Raw genomic sequence first — 23540 nt, 5'->3', positions numbered from 1 at the left:
CAGAATATTTGTGCTTACACATTAAAATCCCATTATATTGCACAAAAACGTAACCCTAAACTGGTATTAATGTTAATTCATTATTATTATTGCTATCATTATTGCGCCTTTTGTTTAAATTATTTGTCTAACTGTTTTAATCGGATTTACAAGCCCAGCCAGAAACAGGGCCTACAGAGTAGCCTTCTCCTTAGCGCCAAATATGCACTGCATCGGTTGCTTGTATATATCAATATTTAGCCGTATAGTCCCTGACAAATAAACAAAACAAGCTAATTCAAAATGTTAAACATATTAAAACTTTGTATCTCAGCAGAACTAACCAAACCAGCTGCCCGACTAAACCTGAGAAACCGCTGATGGAAAATTAGCATATGTTGAGTTTGAGGGTCAATACCTTTATACAACTATCAATTCCCTTTGAAACATTACATGAGCATGTTAGGGAGGGTGTTTTCATTTCCTAAGTACCTAACTGGTGTGTGTATGTAGCCCCCAAAGTCATTTGCCAAACAGGGGCCCACTTTTGCTTAACTCACCCTACAATAATTTATGTGGGGCATCATGGGTTCACATAGGAACATTATAGAAATATTAAAGAAATGTGTGCATGCGCTTATTAGAGGAGTGTTATCTGCATACTGGCACTTTTGCCCTTATCTGCAGACGCACTGAGCAGTGGCGCACGGTTTTGGAGGAGAGTCACAGCAAGGCGGTCACCTGATTGGTTGGACTGCGCAGCGGAAGTGCGTCTGGTGTCCCAGCTGTGCTGAAAACAAAACAAGACACGCTGCGACTGGTGAGTGTTCAACCCCAGTGGACTCGTCTCTGCTATTATAGCGCGTTAGCTGCTGTGTTTGTGTGCCGTCCGTATGTGTTTCGCTGATCGTTAACAGGAGGAGGTGTGTGTGTGTGTCTGTTCTTGTCCTTGTGCGGAGCTCACGTGAGAGCTGTTATGTAACACAGTCTGCACCGAGCATGCAGACAGCCCATCCTACCTCTGCCATTGTTGTGCTGCACTGATGTTGTGCAGCTTCCCGATGCCTTTATAATCTAGTTGTGGTGCTGCTGATGTGTGAACAAACGAGCTGTATTTTCTGCACGGATGCAATCCAACACGGGGTTTCAATGTGGAGGTGATCGCGCAAAATATGCTGCTGGACCGCTAATAATACCTTATTACTCATAGGAAGGCTACTCTGGGTCTACTCTATTTTCCTTTGTGATTTAGATGGTAGTGTGAGTTGTGGAGGATGGCACAAATGTAGATAATTACAGCATTGACAGCTGGACATTGTGCAGTTAATCTTTCAACTCCCCTCTACTGTATATCAGTGTACAGGTCAGATCTATACACATGTACAATGGTGAAATCCATTGTAGAAGAGGTGGAGATAACCTGAGTAGACCCTGTGCAAAGCAGACCTGAACTTGGAGGCTCTATGTTGTCCATTTAAGACACTGTTTTATTCATAATGCTCCATAAACAAGATTGTAGCCATCACTGATAATTTCCAACAATGGCTTTATGATGTTGTGCATTTTTACTGCACCTTTATCCTGAATCAAGAAAAGTCAAATTCAGCTCTAATAGCTGTACCTGCTCTTTCCAAAGGCTGAGCTGAACTACCCGTACTCTTTTAACAAACGTTCTAATACATTGTTTCTACGACAACTGGTTAAACAAACTTAAAAGTCAAACTTCAAAGCCAAACTTTAAAGGCAAACTTCAGAGGCAGTTATTTGACGTCATTCATGACATCATCAGTACACAGACACACACACACACACACACATATATATATATATATATATATATATATATATATATATATATATATTTTTATACACATACACTTCTTAATCTAACCAACGATACAATACACAACATGAAGATAAACAGAGCAAACCCTGGTTGGCTCATACATACCCGGGTTCTATTGTGCATCAAAATTAGAAACAATTATTTATTAATTAACTTCTAAACTAACAAGAAAGCATTGTCTTCTTACGGTGCCAGAGGTCACCAGCACTTGACACACCGTAAAAGAACTTTACTACTGTTTCATTCTGATTCTTGGAGAAGACAGACCTTGGTTATGGGTCTATCAAACTTGTTGGTTTCGATTGGTTGCCTCTGTGCCAAAACATTTTAGAAGTCCCACTAAATAATTTGCCACTTTGCTTGCAGTAGTTAAATGCAGCTATAAACTTAAGACCCAAAGTTCCAAATCATTGGATTCAGAATTTAGTGGCCATCAGAGGAGCTGCATCTATAGACGCCTTCAGCTTCATGTTTTGTTTTTGTTTTATGTCAAACATTTGACTTAAGAAATTCATAAATTATTCAGATCTCATTATGTTCTGTACACTATTGGTTTGTGAGTCTAGAATTACTCCCACCTGCTTTAACACGGGGAGATGTGTTTACAGAATTAGTTTCCACTGTGCTCTTAGGAACAGATTGGCTTTAGATTTTTGTTCATGCACTTGTGTAAAGATTTATGAGAAATAAATGCAATTTTATCCATTATTAATTAAATGGACAAAGTTTAAATAGTTTCTATCTACCCTGCTTGTACCTGTAAATAAAGTTGGCTTGGCTTGTTACAGTCTTTTGTGATGTATCATCATCCATAGTGTTGAAGTCTTTATGACCACCATACTAAAGTTTCCTCTCTTGTCGTGTCTTTAGCACCATGATGGATGAGCTGGTGCAGGACCTGGTGTCTGCACTGGAGCAGACCTCAGAGCAGAGTAAACTCGGGGAGCTGTGGGAAGAAATGGTTTTGAGCCCACTGCAGCAGCGTCGGCAGATCCGCCGCCGCAAAGGCCGCAAGCGATACCGCGAATCCTCCCTTTATCCTCTGCACCACAGACGTTGCTGGATTGAGGCGTCAGAGTCTAGCCTGGATGAAGCCAAAGAATACAGGGATAACTTTTCCTCAACTATCACTGCTGCTGTGGCCAACTGCAGTGACTCTGACGACTTGTCTTCAAACAACCAGTGGCACTCTGCTATTAGGGACTCGGCCAGGACTAGGCAGCTTTCATGGCCAGAGTCTGACTCCTTCACAGAGAATAATCCAGGACGGCAGCTCAGGAGGCGAAGGAAGGTCAAACGTATGACCTCAGACATCACAGTCAGGCTGCAGCAGAAGTTAAAGGTTTCTTGCGTGGATGGGAAACGGAGGCACAGGCCATCCAGGATGCAACATCTGTCACAATCGAAGAAGAGGTCTGGTGGTTGGATGGGAGGAGACAGGCAGACTGAAGGAGCCAGGCTGATGGGAAAGGAGTGCTGGAAGAGAAAGATCAAGGAGCACAGAGATGGTGCAGATGAGAACATGTCCGAGGGGTAATGCTTGATAAAAAGAATATTTCAATGTTCTTCCTCCTATTTATGATGTTATTCAAATTTAAACTTTCACTCAATCACTATGTTGCTGTTAAGGCTGTCATTTGGTGTCCATTTATACATACATATACATACACACACACACACACACACACACACACACACATATATATATATATATATATATATATATACACACACACACACACACACACACACACACACACACACACACACATATATATATATATATATATACACACACACACACACACACACACACACACACACATATACACACACACATTTAACATCAAGTCAAATGTTAAACATGTCATTGTTTAATGAATCATGATTAAAAAAATGCTAAAAAAAGGAGCCCAAAACTCTTAACAGCCCTTTTTACCCGTTAAATGGAAAGTTACCAAGGCCGTTAAACTCATAACATAAAAATCATGGGCATAACTACTATCAGACAGAAGCAGTTAAACAAGGGGAAATTTAAGAAGAACTATAATGCCTCTCTTCATTGAGCCAGTTGTCAATATTCAGCGTGTCCTCAACTAAACCAAAAAAAATTATCACAATCACGCCACTCCACTAAAGTATCGAGTCGACATTAAAAATGAATGATAGAGTCTCTTCATCCTCATCTCCTAAAGTTGAAATGATCACCAGGGAGGGATCTTTGATAGTTATGCCTCCGGGCGTCTGCCAGCTCATTATTTCCTTTCAGAAAATATTGTCGCAAATAAATAAGTAACCTGCCTTGGTATTGATTTGTTTTGAAATGAATTCCTGTCTTGGGCTGGGTAATTAAAGCTGCGTCTGTCCCAGCATCCCACAGTGCTCCCTCTTGTATGCATTTTGTTTAGCAAAACTAAATGTGTTTGTATCTGGCAGAAGACAGGGACATTATATAATTACAGTAAAATGAATTTTACAATATAGTGTGAAGACTCAATTGTGACAGTGTGCAATTTGTAGTTTACACACTAATCCTGTGGCCCTCACATAAGGTATGATCATATTGTTTATTAATTACTCACAATTGTAAAAAGTCAAAAATACTTTCAAATCAACAAGATAAAATCTTAGTACGAATGCACATTAATGCCTTATCATTAGTAATGCAAAACTAAATAGAAGTGGAAATTCTGCTTCCTAACGATGCTTTTAAGTTCATTTTGTGTTTCTAAATAATTAAATATAAAGTTATGGAGACAGGACTTGGCAGTATTACTTTTATTGAAGTAAATCCTCCATTTAAATATGTCTTCCAGGAAAATGCTCTATAATGAACATATAGCAGATAGGGGTTGATTTGGGACACAGATGTCTCAGTCATCATCACGGGCTATTTTTACCATCTTTTCTAAAGCAGTCAAATCAAGTCACGTTTATACAGAGCGTTAAGCTCAAAACCACAAATCTTCATGTAAGGGTTTTACAATCTGTCCTTTGCAGGATACCCTGTGTTGTTAGAGCCTTTGTTTTAGACAAGGTAAGACGGGGGAAAAGAAGTCCTCAAAAGGGGGAAAAAACAGAAAAAAGACTCACAAGAGGAGAGAACATTGGAGTTCTTCAGTGCTTTGTTTCCTTTGCTGATTATTTGATGATAATCTAAAAATGTGTGAAGAAGGTGATCAGTAATGGGACAGACAAGCAGGCTTTACATCTGCTGGTTTAATTTGTGCTGACCTCCTTAGCCCCTAAACGGTACTTGTTTTCTTACTTTATGGAAAAATCAATAGCCGTTCTGACAGAAAACAGCTCCGGAGAAGAAATAAATGGGAACTCCATGGCACGCTGTCAATCATTTCTCACTTACACAACGCCAACGCTCTTGATTGCTGCTCAGTAGACTGACACACTGTACTGAGGGCTGAACAATCGAGCCCTGGTGGAAGCAAAGGATATGAACAAATGGCAGGAGTGATGAGGGGCTGACAGCAGTAATGTTTACACCCAGAGTGTGTGAGGTCCATTTGATATCGGACACAAATGCCGTTGTTGAAAAGTTCGCTTTTGAAGCAATCGCATTTCTTTAGTCTCCATTCATTCCATTAACCTTTTTCTAATGGAGTGTCTGGTCTCCTAAAACATGACCCTCCTCAAGGTCACTCCTCTTATGTGCGTACTGAGCAGAGTGATGCCTACAGCCACCCAAGTGCAAGGGGGAGCAGATGTTGGCAGCTCCAGTTGGGCTTCACATCCTTGATTAGACCTGGCCCAGCCTGCTGGCAGTGAGGCCACCTGGCACCCAGTATGGCCCAGGAAGCAGGCCTCACCTGTGGCTAGACTCTGTCCCCGGCTGAATCTTATTCTCAAGCTGTGAGCTGCTACTTGTAATGTTTACTACAGCTCTGCCACCAGCAAAAACAAAGATACCATTTGCTCAATTCTCACACATGGCTTCAACTTACTATAATTTTTATTTTGGAAAACTCTATGAGGAGATTTTTGGGAAAACAGTGCTGCATTTGCTGAAGTTAATTTTCATAAATCTCTGAGACTAATCCAATTACTGCAGCTCAGGGAGGGTGGGATAACCTTATAATCAGACACCCATGGAAGAGGGCAGGGATTTGGGTTGGGGCGGCTTGTTTGAAGAGCCCGAAGATCCATTGTTATCAGCTCTTTGCCCCCCTCCGTCTCTGTCTCTTCTTTTTTCCTCTGCAGAATGAGCCCAGGCTCAATAAATGGCGGCTAGCCTGTAATCTCTGTGCAAACTGATCTGCCTCTCCCAGGAGCTGAGGATTATATCCTAATGATTAGTGCTCATCTGGATACTGTGTTTTGCTTCACCTCTTTGGCTTGTAGAGACAATAGGGCCACATGGGGAGTTAAGTTCAGCCCTAAAACACTGGATGCAGTGTTTGTTTTTGCCCTTGGCTTTGTTTCACCATAGACTTATTTTTAATGGCATCTAAAAACTATATACTAAGATACTAATTTGACTATGGGAAGCACTAGTTTGTGGAAGATTTTGCTTGAGCATACATCAGAAAAAGAAGTGATAACGTTCAGCTTCAACACTGATGTGAGACAGAGACTAAGTTTGCCCAAACTGTTTGTCAACTTTTCTTGCCAGAGGTCACTGCTGTTGTGAGAAGAGGTGCTTCTTTTGGTCCCAAGAAAAATGGGGGTCTTAATTATTTATGCCATTAATTAGGCAGTACTTAATGGAAACGGTCTCACATCGGCCCTGTGCTGCTCCAAGCGACATCACATTACACCTTTAATACGGATAAATACTTAATGGGAGCCTCTAATTAATTGTTTATACCTGTGATTCTTTTTCAAACTTTGCACAAAATCCCTTCAGTAGAACAAAGACATTTTTACACCTAAAAGATAGAAAAAGGTGTCAGACTCTTGGAAATACTGAATTATCACTAGTTAGTGGAATGAAGCATAAAATCAAAATAGCAGCTCAAGCTTATTGTGGGGTTCGTGGCTGTGTCCTCTACTGATGTGTGCTTCTCCAGATGTCAACCAATGTGTGCAGAGGTGGGGTACAGCTGAGGAGAAGCCTGGGGAATCTGTCTGGAGAGAGGGCTGAAGGAGTGGGATGGGGGTGGGGGGCTATGGTAGACTATGGTAGGCAACACATTTTCCAGATTCCCTTAAGATGATGCGAGGCCATCTGTCCAGAAAGACACACGGGCCGAACGCTCACTTTTCTGATCCTGCTGTCACTGGCAGGCCTCTGCAATATGGCAAAGCACCATATCAGCGCATATCTGACCCTCCAGCTTTCTCCTGTAATCAAGGTCAGCAGTGATTAACATGAAGCACAGTGCAGCACAGTGAAGAGCATTAAGCTCCCTCTCTGTCATGAAGAAGTTGGAACGACTTTATTTAAAGGATAAACCGGCCGCTGTTGTGTATCTTTCTAACTTTAAATAAATAGCACTTACTTCAGTAATTACATTAGCTGGGCTCCTAGCACATGTGGTCACAATGAAGATGAAAAGCATTAAAAACAGACCAACGATGGAGTGGAATAATAAAAAAGGCTCAGCATTTTTTTAGAGAAGTTAGCAAATGTTAGAAAAACAGACGTAAATGTTTGGGACCTACATCGGGATTAGTATGTTCTAGTATTTTTGGCAGCAGTACATATTACTCACGATAAACTATAGTACCTGTGTTCATTGTGGCAAAGGAGTGGCACCCATGTCATGTGACATTCAGAAAAGAGCTTTAGGAAATAGAAAAACACTTAAAAACAAATTTGATATTTAACTACTGATTTTGTGTAATTGTTATGTATTTTAATGAGCAGTTACATTATTAAAACTTAGTGTATACTCTAGAAAACAAAACCTTTTGTTACTCTGTCTTCATTAATTTCATGGGTACTACATTAGTATAGTAGAAGTGACTCTAGGGTCGGGAGGTCCTAGTTCAAGGTGGCTGAGGTGTAAGAAAGGCAGAGAAATGTGGGGTTGCCAGTAGGCACTGGCAGCCTACACAGCAGATGTTGGCCAGTTGTTGTGTGGAAGTGGCACGTCTGTGGCTCCCTCTGCGTGTGGGGCACACCCAGAGGGAGGGGTGGGTAGGTGAATGTGTTTCGCTCCCCTGTCATCCTCCACAACACAGCCCAGATTAGATTGGAGCTGACAGCGGAGGATATTCAATTAGATTGTGCATGTCACTCAGTGGCTTCGATCAGAGTCTCTCTTCATGCCTTTGTGTTTGCCATCGCAACTATGGAGAACACAGCACGCTCTGTATTTCCATTTATTTCGACCTCTAGCTCCGGACTTCTTCATTATTTTTAATATTGAATGCTGCATGTTAAATATTGACATTACAGTGGGGGGTCAATTTTTTATTTACATTGTTCACTTTTCTGATGCTGTAACATTGTCTGCCCTAAAGAACCTATCAGCTTTAAGGCAACAAATCAAAACAGAGTTCTTCATCTTCTAATGTCTTTGATATTAAAGGAACAGGTCGGCTGCTCTTACTGACATGCAATGCTCTCCTTTTCTCTTTGCAGTGAAACCAGCAGTACGTGCAGCAGTGACCCAGGACTTTTCACCAATGATGAAGGAAGACAAGGTATTAAAAAACAATACTTTAACATACACTACAGCAACTCTGTTCCTTACTGTAATTCAACTTAAAACAACTGACTGGATTTGAAGAACATCAGTCTCACAAGAGACGCTTTCTTAAGCATGTAAAGAAAGATGAGAGTTTCAGATTTGGACAGTACACCCTCTTTACTGAGGGAATGCTGGGGGTTTCAGTACAATGGGCTGGCTGCTGGGCACCCAGGCGACTCTAATAAGACGTTGTCATGTCGTGTTAATGAGCGCTCAAGCCTTTGCTAATCTCATTAGCCGTGGTGGGGCCAGGCGGACTCTGATTTAACAGTTGTCACTACACCTTGACTGTGAGAGGCATGGTTCCTGCATGTGCTTTGCTGACTGACAGGTCTGAGGAGAGCTTGTTGTCTGGGGACCAGACTTGTGTTGTCCAGCTGTCTGGGGTAGTTTAGTAGGTTTGTAGGACCATCAAACACACAGCTGCTTCGCTGCTTCAAAACTATATTTCCCAATATAGGAAAAGCAGTGTTAGGTCAAAGGTCTAATCCCATACTGTAGCACAGTTCTATTTATGTAAATTCTGATATTGGAATTTAAGTACATAAATAAAGATATGCTATAAACACCGAGGTTGCAGCAGCCACATGCTAACCATTACACCTTGCCTATCTGTGTGTACAGGCGATGACGAGCAGAGTGACTGGTTCTTTGAGGGGGACTGTGGAGTCGGGACAAGTGTGGCCAGCCTTCTGCCCAACTGGGATTCTGACAACCAGCTTTCGCTCGAGGATAACCACCCATCTACTACCTTCCTGCAACCTGCACGGCTCTCTCAGAGAGGTTGTGTAGAATGGTTTTATGCATAGTTGTTAATCTCAGAGAGGCATGTGCCTGCTTATTCATGTATTTTCTGAAGTGCAAAAAAGTATGCATGTCCACTAATTGTCCTAAAATTGTTTTTGTGTGTTTGTAAACTATTCAGGGACCTATAAAACGTTTTTTAAACATTATTCTGTGTGTTAAAAGCTAAGTGAACTCTCAAATCAGCTTGTTTGGGTTTTGTCACTGCTCAAAGGGTCAAGAATGTCAAAGGTTTCGATGGATTCTTTTGTAATGTAAATCATATTGGATTTTCTATTGTAATACAGAGTATTTACAGTATAACGAGAAAATAGGTTTACGTTTTGTGTGTTTTATTGTTTTCAGGATATCGTTCACAGCTTAAACAAGTACCTGGATCTGCTTCCTGCTGCATCAGGAAAGATAGGAGGAGAATTCCCAGCAAGGTCGAAGCCTTTTAAGCAGCCTTACAGTTATTGAAAGCAGTTTTACAAATTTCATATTTTGTTTCTCTGTGTGTTTGATTTGTATTGAACAGGGTAACAGCAAGTCGGTGTTTGTGGAGAGACTGACACACTTCTCCCAAGATCCTTACCAGAGAGAGCAAGTCATTCTGTTTTAGACTCTTTGAAACAATATAACAACTCCATTTCCGTCATTATTTTTTCTACCTAATAATTAAACTTCATCTTGTCTCCTTGTAGCTTTTGGCTGACTTCTGTTGGAAAACGAGACAGAAGCCAGGTATATTACAATGCAAGTGTTTTTCAAGCTTTATCAGACTACAATTGCAAAATCTAAAGGTTACTGCCTTCAATTTTCATTTGAAACCTTTGTGTCCTATTGACACAGTGTCAGACGGCTCCCATCTCAAATACTCCTAGGTAGTAGTTGATGCCACATGTTAGCAGTAGCCTCTCAAGGGTATATTGGAGACATCAGTTATTCTTTCCAATCAAAGTTCAATATATTGATGAAGAGTCTTTGGCCATGTCACTTAAATGAATGAGCTACAGTGCACAGGTCGCTGTTAACCAAAGTAATCTTTGTTAAAATGATGTCTCACACACTGTGAGTGGATGCACCCAGTTTCTTTTATTTTCCATTAAGAGTTAAATGCTAATAAACAAATTGGTGCTTTAGTCCTCTGCAAAAAAGACCTAACAATACCAGAAAGACAGAAAGTTTTTACAGTAAACATTACATATAGTAGACAGACTGTGGAAACCTAACAGCGCAAATATATATTTACAAGCATACAGCCAGGAAAATACAGGCTCCAAGTCCTATCTGAAGTTGGATGCAGTAAAACAGTTCTATTCGATAGTTTGCAAGGTCAGTATTTCCAAATAGAGAAATACTTTGTGTTCACATAGTTGTAATGCAGATTCAATTCCCCACGTTTCTGGAACTTAAAAAACAAAAAAACATAAAAAAAAAAACAAAAAAACTTAATTCCAAAAGATGTTTGTCAAAGCATCACATTGCTTCCAGTCATCCCCGTAACTGTTGGATCTGCATGGGGGACTATTGAGAAGCCAAGCAGCCCCCTTGGCCTCAAGACTGTGGGACTCCTCATTTTATTGTTTCCACTCTGCCTATTTATGTTGCATTCTTAATTTTGTTTCACACACACTCTTTTTGCTCCGTCTCTCTTGGGTTATTTCACAGACTGCTGCAGCACTCCTTGATGAGGGGCAAAAACACGACTGCTATGAAAAGCCCCCGACTTCTTAGGGCTTTCTTTTCTAAACTGGCCCTTTCTTCTCCACCTGAAAGGTTCCTTCAGATTCCAGTTTGAGGCATTGTGAATACTAATTTTGTCTCTATTAAAAAGCCCTCATATCCCTGCCATGCTCTCATTTGAATGGCGGACTCAGGGGAGACCTCTTAATTCCTTTATAGTGGGATTCAAGACCCTTCACTTCAAAAAGTATAAATCATACTCCCAAATGAACGAGGGAAAGGGGGGGGGGGATTGACGAGAGGGTCTTCTGATGTATCCCGTTGGACAGCACGAGCTGAATCTCCTCCCCGAGCTGCTGAAATCCACTCTCCAGTGAGAAGGCTGCTCTGTCCTTACGACCCAGCTCTGCACACACGCCACACGTATACTTTTCTGTAACTTCCTCCTTAATACACAGAAACACAAAAACAGAAAATTACAGAAGTTGTTCATGTATAAGAATGAGTAATGCTGTAATTACTCGTGCTTTATAACAAAAATGTAAACATTCAGCCTTGAGTTCAGTTTCCTATATTTTTATTTGTTTATAACAGTTGAGCTGGGTGATCGAACTCCGGCGCTCAGCTCCTATACATTTGACTTTTCTTTGTTTTCAGACACCCTTGAGAAAAAAGGTGTTGTTTTTTTTTTTTCTGCTGGCACAGTATAAGCATTAATCTTGTACTGCTGTTGAAATGATACTGTATTAATAAAAGCTGTCATCTCCTGTTTGGCGAGTGTTGACGGCAACAATCAGAGATTTGATGTTAAGTGATAAAGGCTGTAAGAGGCTACATGCTGTTTATTGTGGTATCGGCGTGCGAATAGGCGTGATGCTTTGTGGGATTTGGCTGTAATGCTCGGGGCCAGTGACTATGTTAAAATGCATAACTGCCTCCCACCTGAGCCAGGCAGCAGCAGCTTTTATCTATTGACTTATTTATTTCTAAATGACACTTGCGCTGTGAGATAAATCATAGTCTTGGGCCACTCCCTTTCCAGTTTTCATTTTAATTGTGAGATCTCTGTGTCAGCAGTTAGTATATTGGTGTGAGTGGCCTATTGATTATTGATTTGGAGCTATCGATTATGCTCCCTGCAGACCTTAATCCTTTCTGATTCATTTAAATACCTCTATTAATCTTGAGATCCTGCTCACACCCTAAGCGCCATGTAACCTAATGAAAATAGATGGCCATTTTGTAACTGCAGCTACTCACTCTTTTGATTTATTATTTTTAATTGATATATTTGCTTTTGGATGTGGCCACCAAAATTACAATTGACCCTGTGTCAGTGCTGTTTTACTTTGTACCTGAAAAATTCATCTTGGAGACTTTTTCCTTAGTGTCCTTGTGTCTTTCTGGAAGAATTTAGTTGTTGTTCTTGGCCGTCGTCATTGTGCATTATTTGTTTTTTCATTGCTCATTACCCCTAAGTAAATCTTTGTTTTCTCATCACAGTTTCAGTATATTTAGAGACAAAACAACTGGCCAACATCTGTCACACTGTTAAAACTGATGAAGTAACAGATGTTAAATAATAACAACAACATTGTGCATTTTTTATCACTTCTTTCAGTTTTACACTGAGCCACGTAACAGGCTTATAAACAACCTTTGGGTTCTGGGGAATGGAGATTTTTTTTTGCCTTGCTTAATTAGCCAGCTGATGGTATTCTCATGTTTGATTAGCAGTGTGCTGTGTGTCAATGGGCTCCTGGTGGCCCTTCTCTGCCTCACATCTCCCGTCAGCAGGGGAGGGCCCTCACCTCCCTCCAAGCTGCAGGGGCCCAGGGTGCCTTGGCATCATTGTAACGAGGAAAGAGATGGAGGGATGGCCCTCCACACATTAAGACCAAATGCATCAGGGTATTACTTTTAATACCGCAGGCGTGTCTTGTGAAATAATGCAACGTTTAAACGTGGATCGATTTTGGAATTAAAAAGTTAGTTTGCAAAGATTTACTGTGAGGAGTTCCATGCCTGAGCTCTTTATCAGGAGTGCAAATGGCTGGTTATGTGCTGTCCGACAGAGGTACGATTGAGGGATCGATAGGTGCGTGATTTACTAACTGGAGTACAGGTAATCAATAAGTATAAAAGTAAATGAAATATGCATTACTGGGATTTTATTAGAGAGGGTTAGCAGGGAGAGAATAACAGTCAGGCCATTTATTTTTATATCTATTGATTATACAACATAGAGACTTCGCTCAAAGCGCGCCCTGCACAGCTCTCAACACCCCGTTCCTGCACACCCGTCATGTGATTTATAGGTGCTGAGGTCATGGAACATGCTGCCTGTTAAAAGGCTGCCCTGATGGGGTCTTATTGTAGCATGTGCCTGTTAGAGTTGCGAGCTTTTTATTGTGTATAGACACACACAATATTTGATGCACACAACACACACACACACACACACACATATATATATATATATATATATATATATATATATATATATATATATATATATATAGCTTCACTGCATTTGAAAGGGGAAACATTATTCCATCTCAATAAACACAAGCTATACATATGTGTGTGTGTATTTATTTTTTGAGTAGCAGAATGCAAAACACTTATTGTCTTGTTACAGCTAACTCTCTTCTCTATGCTTCACTCAAACTGTCCCTTGTCTATCATCTGCAAACATACACTTTGCACCCTCCCCACCCAAGTGATGGAACAGGCCTTGACCTTAGCTTTACATCTCAGAAGTCTGGGCTATTAAACCCGTTGGGGGGGCTTTTCTTATTTCAGGGCTCTGACATATGACACAGAGGCACAGACCAGGTGTAATTTGTTTATGTGAACTCTGCAGTGACTCAGCCACATGCACCTATTCACCTCTCCCCATCGAATATTCTCTGTGTTGACATGGATAACCATGGATTAATGATGAAAAATTAGGATGTGGCAAAATATGCACTCGAGGCCAAATATAAATTGCAGCGTTTGCAAATATGTGGTCCTTGTGTTTATTGATTTCTATGAAATTATAAACACTACATTTTACATATTTTTATTGTGGTGGAGAGCTGCATCATATTGCTAGTAACATTTGTTCTCCCCCTTATGCCCCAGGCAGACTAACGTCACTCCAGGACTGTTTTGCACAGGAGACATCAGGAGGAGGAGGAAAACCAAAGCTGTGCCCATTACGACATCAGGTAACTCCACATATACTGATGCAACCTGCTCAGAGGACTTAAGAGTATCATCTTTTATGTGTGAAAATGAATTTTTAGCGATGCTGCCTGCGTAGAATCTTGGGATGGCAGTACTAGTCTGTCAGTCGACCACTTTCCTCCAGAAAGAAATATTTCAACACCTATTAAATGGATTGTAATGAATTTTTATTCAGATGTTCGTAGTTCCCATATGGTTAACCCTAATGACTTTAGTGATCCTCTGACTGAACGACTGTAAAAGTTGTCTAAACTGCTAAAATAGTTGAAATATAAAATCTACTACAGACATCTGTGCCTTGCTCTGGATCAATAATTATTTGAGTACAATTCAATTTAATTTGTAAAAACTACACTTTATGATGAAATACTGCACTGTAAGTGCAAAACTAGCAACATTCCAACAATCCTTGCCCTAATTGATTTTTAAATATAAAATAAACTAGAGTACATGGTAAACACAACTCTTCCTTAGCATCAGCATGTTAGCATTTAGCTCAATGCACTGTTCCACCTAACAGAGTGTAACCCGCAGTGCTAGCCCGGCTGTAGATTTCCAGCCTTGTTAATGCATTTTTGGAAATTAACCAAAATTACAGAATATAAAGACTAAGGTGAGTTAAAATCAGAGGTTTCTATTTAAAGCAAAAGAGACGTGTGATGTGTAGTTCACCATATTGGAGGTGGCAGTGAGCAGTAGCCGTTGTGAGTGTTTGGACCGGCGGAGCTGCCTTTTTTTATTAGACTGATGGCTCAGGGCCTTGTGTCTTTGCCGGATTGAAATCTGAATTGGTTTGTCCACCTTTTCTTCTGCCTCCCCTATCCGTGCTTCACTTCTGCAGCTGCTGTTTGTCATTTAAATAACAAATGCTGGTAGTTCCCTGATTTAGTGAAGGGTGCAGGCCTCTGATGTATATTAATATTGCTGCACAGTGCACTGTACCAGGGTCCATCATTCATTTGGATAAAAGAGGTGGAATTTACAAACAGCCGATGCTTTACTTGGATACAGATTGCATTCATTTATTGCACTGAGTGATGGAATGGCCGGCAAGTCTGTCCTTCACCTCTCCAGCGTGAACCACTTCCCATAAAAGTAAAAAAGGATTCACCCCTGCCCCTTAAGGATCTCTCATATTCACTGTGTGGAACGAGGGGCATCCCTCAGTTTCTCGACAGTTAACAGATTCACAGTGTGTTGTAGAGGGGACTTACATGATTTTAAACCACACGCAAACTTGATGCACTATTTTAGTTTTTCACAAAAACAAGAGTTTTATGTTTTATGTAGTCAGTGGGGGAAAACATTTACAGTTTTCTTTTTATATTATTTATTGTAAAGTATTTGTTTCTGTAATGTATTTAGATATTTTATTGTGTGTATTTTGGAAAAAGTGACTAAAAGAATATCTGCTTTGTAAATTGCAAGAAGATGAGTCTCTAATTGGCACATCCCCCCTCAGCCCTGTTCAGAGTGTTTTTCTGCTACTTGAGTCTAGTGGCCCCTGTCCACCGTGATTTATCATGCATTCCATGTCGTCCAATGTCAGTTTCTGCAGCTGCAACTGCTCTGTATAAATCTTTACTTTGGCAGCCTGCTGCACCATGTCTGCTCAGTAATCTCACCCCGCCAAGAGATGCACATTCACTCTGACAAGCTTTCACACTTCCTGTGTACAAATTTTGGTATGTTGCCATTCTGACAGAGATGTGAACAGAAACAAAATCAGATTTAGTGATTTGCTGAGTTGAGTTGTTTTCTGGTAAACATCTTGTTTGCATGGAAATACTGTTTGTTGCATTTAGTAGAAAGAAGCTCCCCATGTTACTCTTAGTGAACACGACAGTCGAGTCTTTGTTTGAGTTGGCCAGAGGAAGTGGATTCTTGTATGTGTTAGTGGTTGATTTGAAACTCTGTAATCAGGAGTGAAAATGGTCTGCAGCTTGAGGTGTCGTCCAGGGCTCCATTGGGAATTACTGAGGTGGTACCCAGCTGTTGCTTTGTCTTCTTTCTTTACCCTTTTAGCACTTCTACGGCAGTGTTGAAGCTGGTTGTGGAAAGAAAAACACAACTTATCAAGCCAGGTATCTGTTTGTATTAGATCACCACTCCATTTCTCAGCCCTAAATTGGCCATTTTCTACTTTTCTTACCAACATCAATCCAGAAATCCAACTCTCTCCACCAAGACCTTGCTAGATATAGAACAATGTTTGCCAGCTTTTTGTTGTATTAATACATTTTGATATTTTGTTATGAGCTTTATTCCTTCAAGTTGATTATTATGAGGTTTGTCCATAGTTTGCACAATTCCTACACTGATTGGATTGTGGTTGGCTAGTAAATTGTAGATAATATCACATATTGCCCAGTGATCAAGAATGAAAATGAATACATTCTACACACTATAATTTTGGGAGAATGACTCGTAAGGCAGAGATGAATCATTAAGTGTAAAGATCGTGATGGGTTTTAATAGCCTTGGCTGCTCTCACACACAGACTAATTAATTATTGCAGTTTTACTCCTCCCCTGCTGTCCCCTATAATGCCCTTCATCTTTATCTCTATAAAAGGATGATGGCAATAAACCCAAACTTGAACTTATTCAATGGGCCACGCTGCAGGAAGAGTTACGAGTTTGGAGTAAATAGGTGGAATAAGGTGGAATGAGTTTGATTAACCTCGTCAAAGTCTAATTTTGTTATGTGTTGGTTAGTGCCACATGTGAGTGCCCATGTGGAGGCCAGTCCTTCGGTCAGCTCTGCCACCTTTCCTCTCCCCTCTGTTATCATGTGTCTCCTTGCCCAAGCAAAACGCCTGCGTGACAGATCACCTGCATCGGAGGCCCGCCATGTTCCTGCCCGGCGGTCCGGCCCCCTCTCATTAATGCCCAGGCTGGCGCGAGGGCCGTATGGCAGCACAAGACAAATAACGCTTCCACTCAGCCATCACTTCTGCTGACAGAAATGCAGCCCACCGCACTATTTCACCCTCTCAGTCTCCACTCCGCACCCTGCTCGCGTCCTTCAAAACCCCCCATCTCCTCCGTCTCCACCTGCACCTGCCTGCGCTGCTCCACCAAACTTTGATGCTGGGTTTTTGCTGTTGCTGGAGGCTGACTTTAACAATGGAACCCACACAAGTTGTAGTGCAGTCGCAAACCCACTCACTTTGTAACCACTCTAAATATTGTTAGTTTTTGTTTGGTTTTCTCTTTATGGAGGCAAATTTGTTTTTAGCAGCTCAGTGTGTCAGGTCCTTCTTGACTTGCTTGGGTGCAAACCCTTTCACTTGGAGGTCTGATTTGAATGCCCTGTTTTTTCAATTGTAAAAAGAGCAGTGTGTGTGTGTGTGTGTGTGTATGAGAGAGAGTGCGAGAAGGAGAAAGAGAGTGAGAGAGCAGGAGCGAGAAAGACAAAGGCTAATCATTAAAGAGCTATTCAGCCCTGTTCATTTAAGTGTTGGAATCAGCAGGCCCATTACTGTCAATGTGTAATTAGCTGATTAATAAACAGGGGGAAGGGGAGTGCTCCAGGAAGGCCTGTAATGATTGTTTTTAGAGAGCATCACATGAGAGCTTATTAAGATGGTTCCATTCAAGCTCCCATTATCACCCACAATAAATGCATGTACTGTAATTCTGCCACTGACAGAAAACCTTTACATTGTAATGTCTTTATTGACCTTGATGTAAAACCAGTTGAGTATAGGTGAATGTGTCTAGGCCAAAATAAAATTATCTTTTAGTTAGGCATTTGTTTATTCATTTTTGTCATATTAAAATAGTATTGTACACAGATATATACAAAGCTGATTTTATATTAAAGTGTTGTATGTGAGTTTTGTATGTGTGGTATTGTTTACATGAAACCTACATAGTATCTGTGGAGGAATCTTCAGTATACTACTCAAATGTATTTACTCAGTAATTCTGCAGTTTTGTTTGTATTTTGGAAACATTTTTACTCCCCATTTCACAGAAACAATGTACCTTCTCTGTATTTATGTGACCATTAAAATAAAATAACTATACAGTTAGTTTTAAGATTAAAAAACTTTTTAGACTAATCTCTTTGGCTTGTGACTTGAAAGAAACTAGTATTTTGTTCTTTCTTCTTTTTCTAATAAAGAGACATTTGCTTGGTTTTGCATAGTGTGTTAATAACTGGCTTAAGAACAAAGAGGTTAAATCATCCATTATTTAACCAAATAGGCGAGATTAGAGAAAAGTTAAGAAAATCAATTTGTGTAACTTTTTTCTCTGCTTTCATGCTCTATTAGTCATCTCATTGACCCCTTAGATTTATGACTGTGACCCTTTGGAGAGGTTAGAAACCACTGGACTAAATGCCTAACCTTTTATGAAGGGGTTTGAACTAGTTCCACCTTAGTCTGCTGCAACAGTAAAATGCTGCACCTATAGTAGATCATCAATACAAACAATGTTATAATACCATATAAAATAATATGTTTGTTATAGGGGCCAGCGTTCTGCAGAATGAGCACTTGTACTTGTAAATGTACAGGTTGATATCTCTATCTTTAATGTGACCTTGATCTGAAATAGAGGCTACCATCTTTTGTGCCCTGTGCATGTTAACACACTCACAAACTAAATGGTCCCAGCCTTTTCTTTGTATCTGTCAAATATGAAAATGCCTGAATTTTGATCCAGGCCTTTGACTATGTTTAACCTGAGTGTTTGGGTTCAACCTCAGCAGTGGTTAGTCATCGTTCCCTCAAGAAATATTAATCAATTATCTTGCCCGCCGGATCAGTTTGGAGAAGAAGTCATCTGGAAAGGGGCACAAGCAGATATAAGGGGAATGAGCAAAAGCACATGCCAGTGAATGCTGTAATGCCTAATCCTTCGAGACAGCCCAGAGCCACAATGTCACTTCTAGTTCCCTTGTCCTCTGCTCTGGGACTGCCTTGCAAATGTCTGTGTGAGCAAAGCAAACTTTTTTTTCTTTTTTTTTTTAAGTGGGGGGTGACTTCGGGAAAGATTTATTTATCAGTGTGAAGTAGGAAAAGCAGGAAAGCATGTTAGGGAGCACAATTGTTTTAGACTTCCTCTTTCATCTGTGAAAATTGGCCCTAGTTCTCTTTTAGATATTTCCCTTCACTTGCAGAGACAAAAAGCTTTAAAGGTGTGTGAGATCAAGAGAAAAGAGGCTCTTTAAAAAGAAAGGTAGTCAGTGAAACGTGAACATGTGATGAATGGACTTAAAAACATACAGCTTCTTACACAGCATAAGCGGAGGGGGGAAGTTAAGCCATAAGAGCAGCACAGATTGGCCTTTTAATAACCATGTCCACATGTCATATGGGGCCAAATTGGATTTGGCTCACTTGACCAAAACCTCATTAATATTTAACCTATTAGAAGAGGATTGCTTCAAACTCTTACTTCAATATACCTAAAATTGGGAGTAATCTATGAGTCGTGGCCTAAATTTAATTTTTATTTGAGAGACTGTCTCAGGTATCCTTTACTGTTTGTTCTTGTTGTTGCAACAGTTCCAGAATATGATATGTGCTTTCTTTTTCCCTGCAGCTAGCAACCCATTTCATAAGGATCACCAGGGAGAAGAGCCACAGAAAGGCAGTAACACCTCAACCTTAAAGGCTGTTGGGGCTATGGGGGTACTTGCTTCACAGTCCTCTACTTCTGTGCAGCTTGAGAGATTGCCTTTTCACCAGGAGGAGCAGGAGGACACCTGAATGGGGGTGGACGTACACAGCTTAGCCTGGAAGAAGATGACAAGGAAACCTGTTGTGCCAGAAAAATAAAAGGCTAAAACTCCTCTTCCCTTACAAACTTTATGATAACGAAAAAAATACAAAGCACATCATTACTCTTCAAATCAGCATGTTACTGCTAGATCCAGTCTTTCCAGGTAGTATATTAAGCATGACAAATGTTAATGCAATCAAGCCTTGTTAAGGCCTCCGCCATCTCCTCAAGAAAGAAGGCAGCTTCAAGAGGCTCCTCGTTTGACTACAGACTTGGCGGCTCCTCCCGTTTGTGCACACAGTCTCCAGGCCACCTGCCACCACACAATCCAACAATTACGTCCACTCTAGTAGCACTGCACTTGTCAGCAGGAACAGTGGGATGATGGTCAGGTAAGGCTGGCTGGCCAGGGGGGGAGTCTGTTCTGCTTTATAGCAGCCAGCAGTGGTTGTGCAGCAGCACGTACCGTAGCTAGCCTCAGAGACAGGAGAGCATCAGAATGTTTAGCTACCACATGCTGCTACCGTGTTCAGAGAGGCGACCACCGGTAGAGAGCCACACAAAGTACAGGCCTCCTATTAGCATGGATTTGAAAAGCTACAGTTTGTACAAAGGTGCTCATTAGCACAACACAGAGGGAGTGTAGTCGTGGTCCTTGGAGGGCTGCCTCTTTTCTCTCCAGCTTACCTTCCATATTCAAATTTCCCATCAGATGCATTCAAGTTCAAGGCCAGTTGAAAATCTGTTTGAACAGGCTGTTTTTCAGCAGTGGTGGATGAGTTGCTTTTGGAGCTGTGCAGAGTGGATGAGAGCCAGCACAGAGGAGCTGTAGGAGCTCTTGGAGACAGGAGAGGAGAGTCGTACACGATATTTTCACCTACCCTTGGGGTATACATTACCCTGGCTCCCTTGGCATCAGATGCATTAAAGGATCAATGGCAGCATCATTGAGATCAAACGCTGCAGTTCTCACCGTGCAGGTGAACAAGCAGTGTTTTCAGAATAATGCATTCTCATAGAGTAGTTAAGTGATGCTTGACCTGAACATCTCAGTCTCAGAAAACACCAAGTCATCTCTGTTGAAATGTGTTTATAATCTGTTTTAGAAAGAATATAACAAAGCAGCAGAGTGACTTTGGTTGTGAACAAAAAAATGTTGATATTTTAAGTAAATGAAGGTTTTTAAATCTGAAATCTGCACAAGAAGAAATATACACTATGTATAATAATTACAAGATATATATTTTTAGTGAAATGAGCTGCATATCATGTACCACATATCACATCTTTTCAGACACTTTAAAGCCTTATTTAACAGAAGAATTGCATTTAGCAGAATGAGATTTGCCAATTAATGTGAGTTATATGTCTGCAGTAATCTGTCTAAGAAGGCTTTATGTGGTCATGTTGGCCAGCGATGACATTTATAAATGCTGTGTGTGCACACTCGTCTAAATGGATGCCTCACACAAGACATCCTGCCACAGGAATCAGTCAAAGTGTTGAACCAGAGAGCACCCCAACCCCCTGGGTCCTGCAGCTGCTGCAGCTTGACCAAACGTCCAGCAATACTGTTGGGTCTTCCTACACCATAGGAATATGCACCAGATTGATAGGAATAGTAAAGGCTGAAGGTGCCAATTAAAAAAAAAACAAAAACATTTTGATAAATAAATTGATCTCTTCAAGACATGTGCCCCTGAACACACTGACAAGTATTGACAATGTTCTATTTTAAGGGGAAGGTCTTGCTGTTTCCTTATCTGTCAGTCTGTTTTTTTGGTGCCAACACATTGATAGGGGACAAAGACGGGTTCAGATGCAGTTCCATCAGTAGCGAGAAGGAAACACATCACCAGCCTCTCTGGTAATTAGCGGTCATCATAATGATATCATGGCCAGACTGTATGCCCCTGCATTAATTTCCAGTAGCCAGGAAGTGGGGAAATGGCTTCCATGCAGCCAGTCAATTGCCCTGTTACAGTTAAGGAATCCAGCAGGCTGGTACCACTCATATTTCATCCCAGGTAAAGATTACCTGTCAGGCCCATGGGAGATGTATTGATCTGTTTTCCTTTTTCCGCCAGCAATCACCTGACAAAGGCACCTAGGAGGCAAGTGAATGAGTGATGCCTGGTCTCTGTGCACCAGTGTGGTGGCTTCTAGTGTCCACCGATGGGTGGAGAGGCGATGAGGAACAGGACAGATAATGCAGTCATAAACTCTGTTTGAACCTCCTCTGTATGCATGCAAGACAGCCAGTTTGTGCCCCAGGTCACAGGTCAGTTGGGAATTTGGCTCTTTTTTCTTGTCAGTGGCATTTGTTCTTGCTGTGTAGTGTGTAGTGATGAGAGAAACATGCAAAAGAGTCACTCTGGTTCCTGCTGACAAATGCATGTTGTGAGTTCAACTCACTTTGAGTGTCAAAAGTGATCCAGTTTGATCTGGACACTCTCTCACAATGGAATCTAACCTTGTGTGGTCTCAGGGTTTCCTAAGACTGTCAGTATGGCCGATACATTTTACATTAACTCATGTTTTCTTGGCAGCTAAAAGTATATATTTGCCTTCTTCAATGGAATGTCAGCGTTGATATTATCGATAAAGCCATGCATTTGGTGATCAGACTGTATATGTAAAATGTGTAGTATTTATGATGTGATGCATAATTATAACTCCAGTAATTGAGGATTTATATCTGATGACATTAAATTCACAAATTCAGTTTCATGATAGATAGTACAGTAGATCTCTAGATTTTTTAAATTTCATTTACAAGGATTTAAATTTATCTCCTTGATATCAGGGCTCTTAGGCAGCTATCCACATTTGATACATAGTACAAATAGCATCTTATCACACAAGCTGTTATCTTTATATGTAATAGCAGTGGAGGCATGCCTAATTGCTTTGCAAATGATCTAATGAGGATTACTCCTCCCTTAGAAAGCCGGGAAGGTGTCACTAGATGTTAGAGAGACATTACAATGGAAAAACATCTATCAGTTCTGCAGTGCAGCATTCATGCTTTAGCTGTAGCTATTTTCCATGATTGTCAGCTGGTGATATTTCAAAATAATGCAATCAATATGAGGTGGATACTATACTTTAAAATAAGCTGTGTGGACACGAATGTGGAGAAGAAGCTTTTTTAAGGAGCTGCACTTCTTTTAATGTTGTGTGTATTTTCAAAATTATATAAATGGGATTTTGAAGGATTATGATATGCAATGTCTTGCCTTCATGTCATAGCCTACAGTAGCTGATGTTGATGTTGAAAATTTCATTGTGTGATGGCTATTTCTAGACAAAAAAAAAATCTTCAGTGTCTGTTTATTCTTTTTTAGCTACTGGATTTGTGTGCAATAAATTAATTTTGAATCTTGGTTGTTTAACATTTCTCATGAGAATATGTGGCTTTATCTTCAGGTCATACTTACTCCAAATATTTACTTATATGAAGGGATGGGGCCAGAGGGGTACCTGTTGTAGAATTTTCAGCTCAAAATCTGAAGCTGAAATAAAAGTATTTGACATTGCTGACACTGACCAATTACACCAAAAAGATTTTTGAGTTAAAAAACATCACCTTCCAACTATGCCCCAGTCTGCCCACACCAA

General features: G+C 40.6%; 1 protein-coding gene across 18 annotated transcripts; it reads left to right on the top strand.

The window, feature by feature from the left end:
• Positions 1–663: 663 nt before the first annotated feature.
• On the top strand, positions 664–23304 carry LOC137101347 (G patch domain-containing protein 2-like). 18 transcript variants are annotated; one of them, XR_010911024.1, is made up of 9 exons: positions 664–799; positions 2696–3358; positions 8370–8431; positions 9103–9261; positions 9628–9707; positions 9800–9864; positions 9966–10005; positions 14077–14162; positions 19740–19803. XR_010911024.1 is itself a non-coding variant. In XM_067479679.1 (9 exons), the coding sequence occupies exons 2-9, from the start codon at positions 2700–2702 to the stop codon at positions 19904–19906; spliced, it is 1314 nt and encodes a 437-aa protein (XP_067335780.1). In that variant the 5' UTR covers positions 664–799; positions 2696–2699; the 3' UTR covers positions 19907–23304. The 18 variants fall into 18 exon arrangements, 16 of the variants coding, with proteins under 16 accessions (XP_067335780.1, XP_067335787.1, XP_067335785.1 ...); XR_010911023.1 differs by having other exon boundaries at positions 9966–10021; positions 14081–14162; positions 19740–19792; XM_067479679.1 differs by having other exon boundaries at positions 14081–14162; positions 19740–23304.
• The last annotated feature ends 236 nt before the right edge of the window (positions 23305–23540 follow it).

This window comes from Channa argus, chromosome 16 (genome assembly GCF_033026475.1).
Source record: "Channa argus isolate prfri chromosome 16, Channa argus male v1.0, whole genome shotgun sequence".
Classification (NCBI taxonomy): domain Eukaryota; kingdom Metazoa; phylum Chordata; class Actinopteri; order Anabantiformes; family Channidae; genus Channa; species Channa argus.
This window is presented reverse-complemented; position numbering and strand designations above follow the sequence as displayed.

Excerpts from the sequence above, each read along its gene's own strand:
- LOC137101347 (XM_067479677.1), top strand. The coding sequence starts at position 2,700 with ATGATGGATGAGCTGGTGCAGGACCTGGTGTCTGCACTGGAGCAGACC. Across the intron at positions 10,006-14,080 it reads GAAAACGAGACAGAAGCCAG|ACTAACGTCACTCCAGGACT; the intron begins GTATATTACAAT and ends TGCCCCAGGCAG. Across the intron at positions 14,163-16,898 it reads TGTGCCCATTACGACATCAG|TGCCACATGTGAGTGCCCAT; the intron begins GTAACTCCACAT and ends TGTGTTGGTTAG.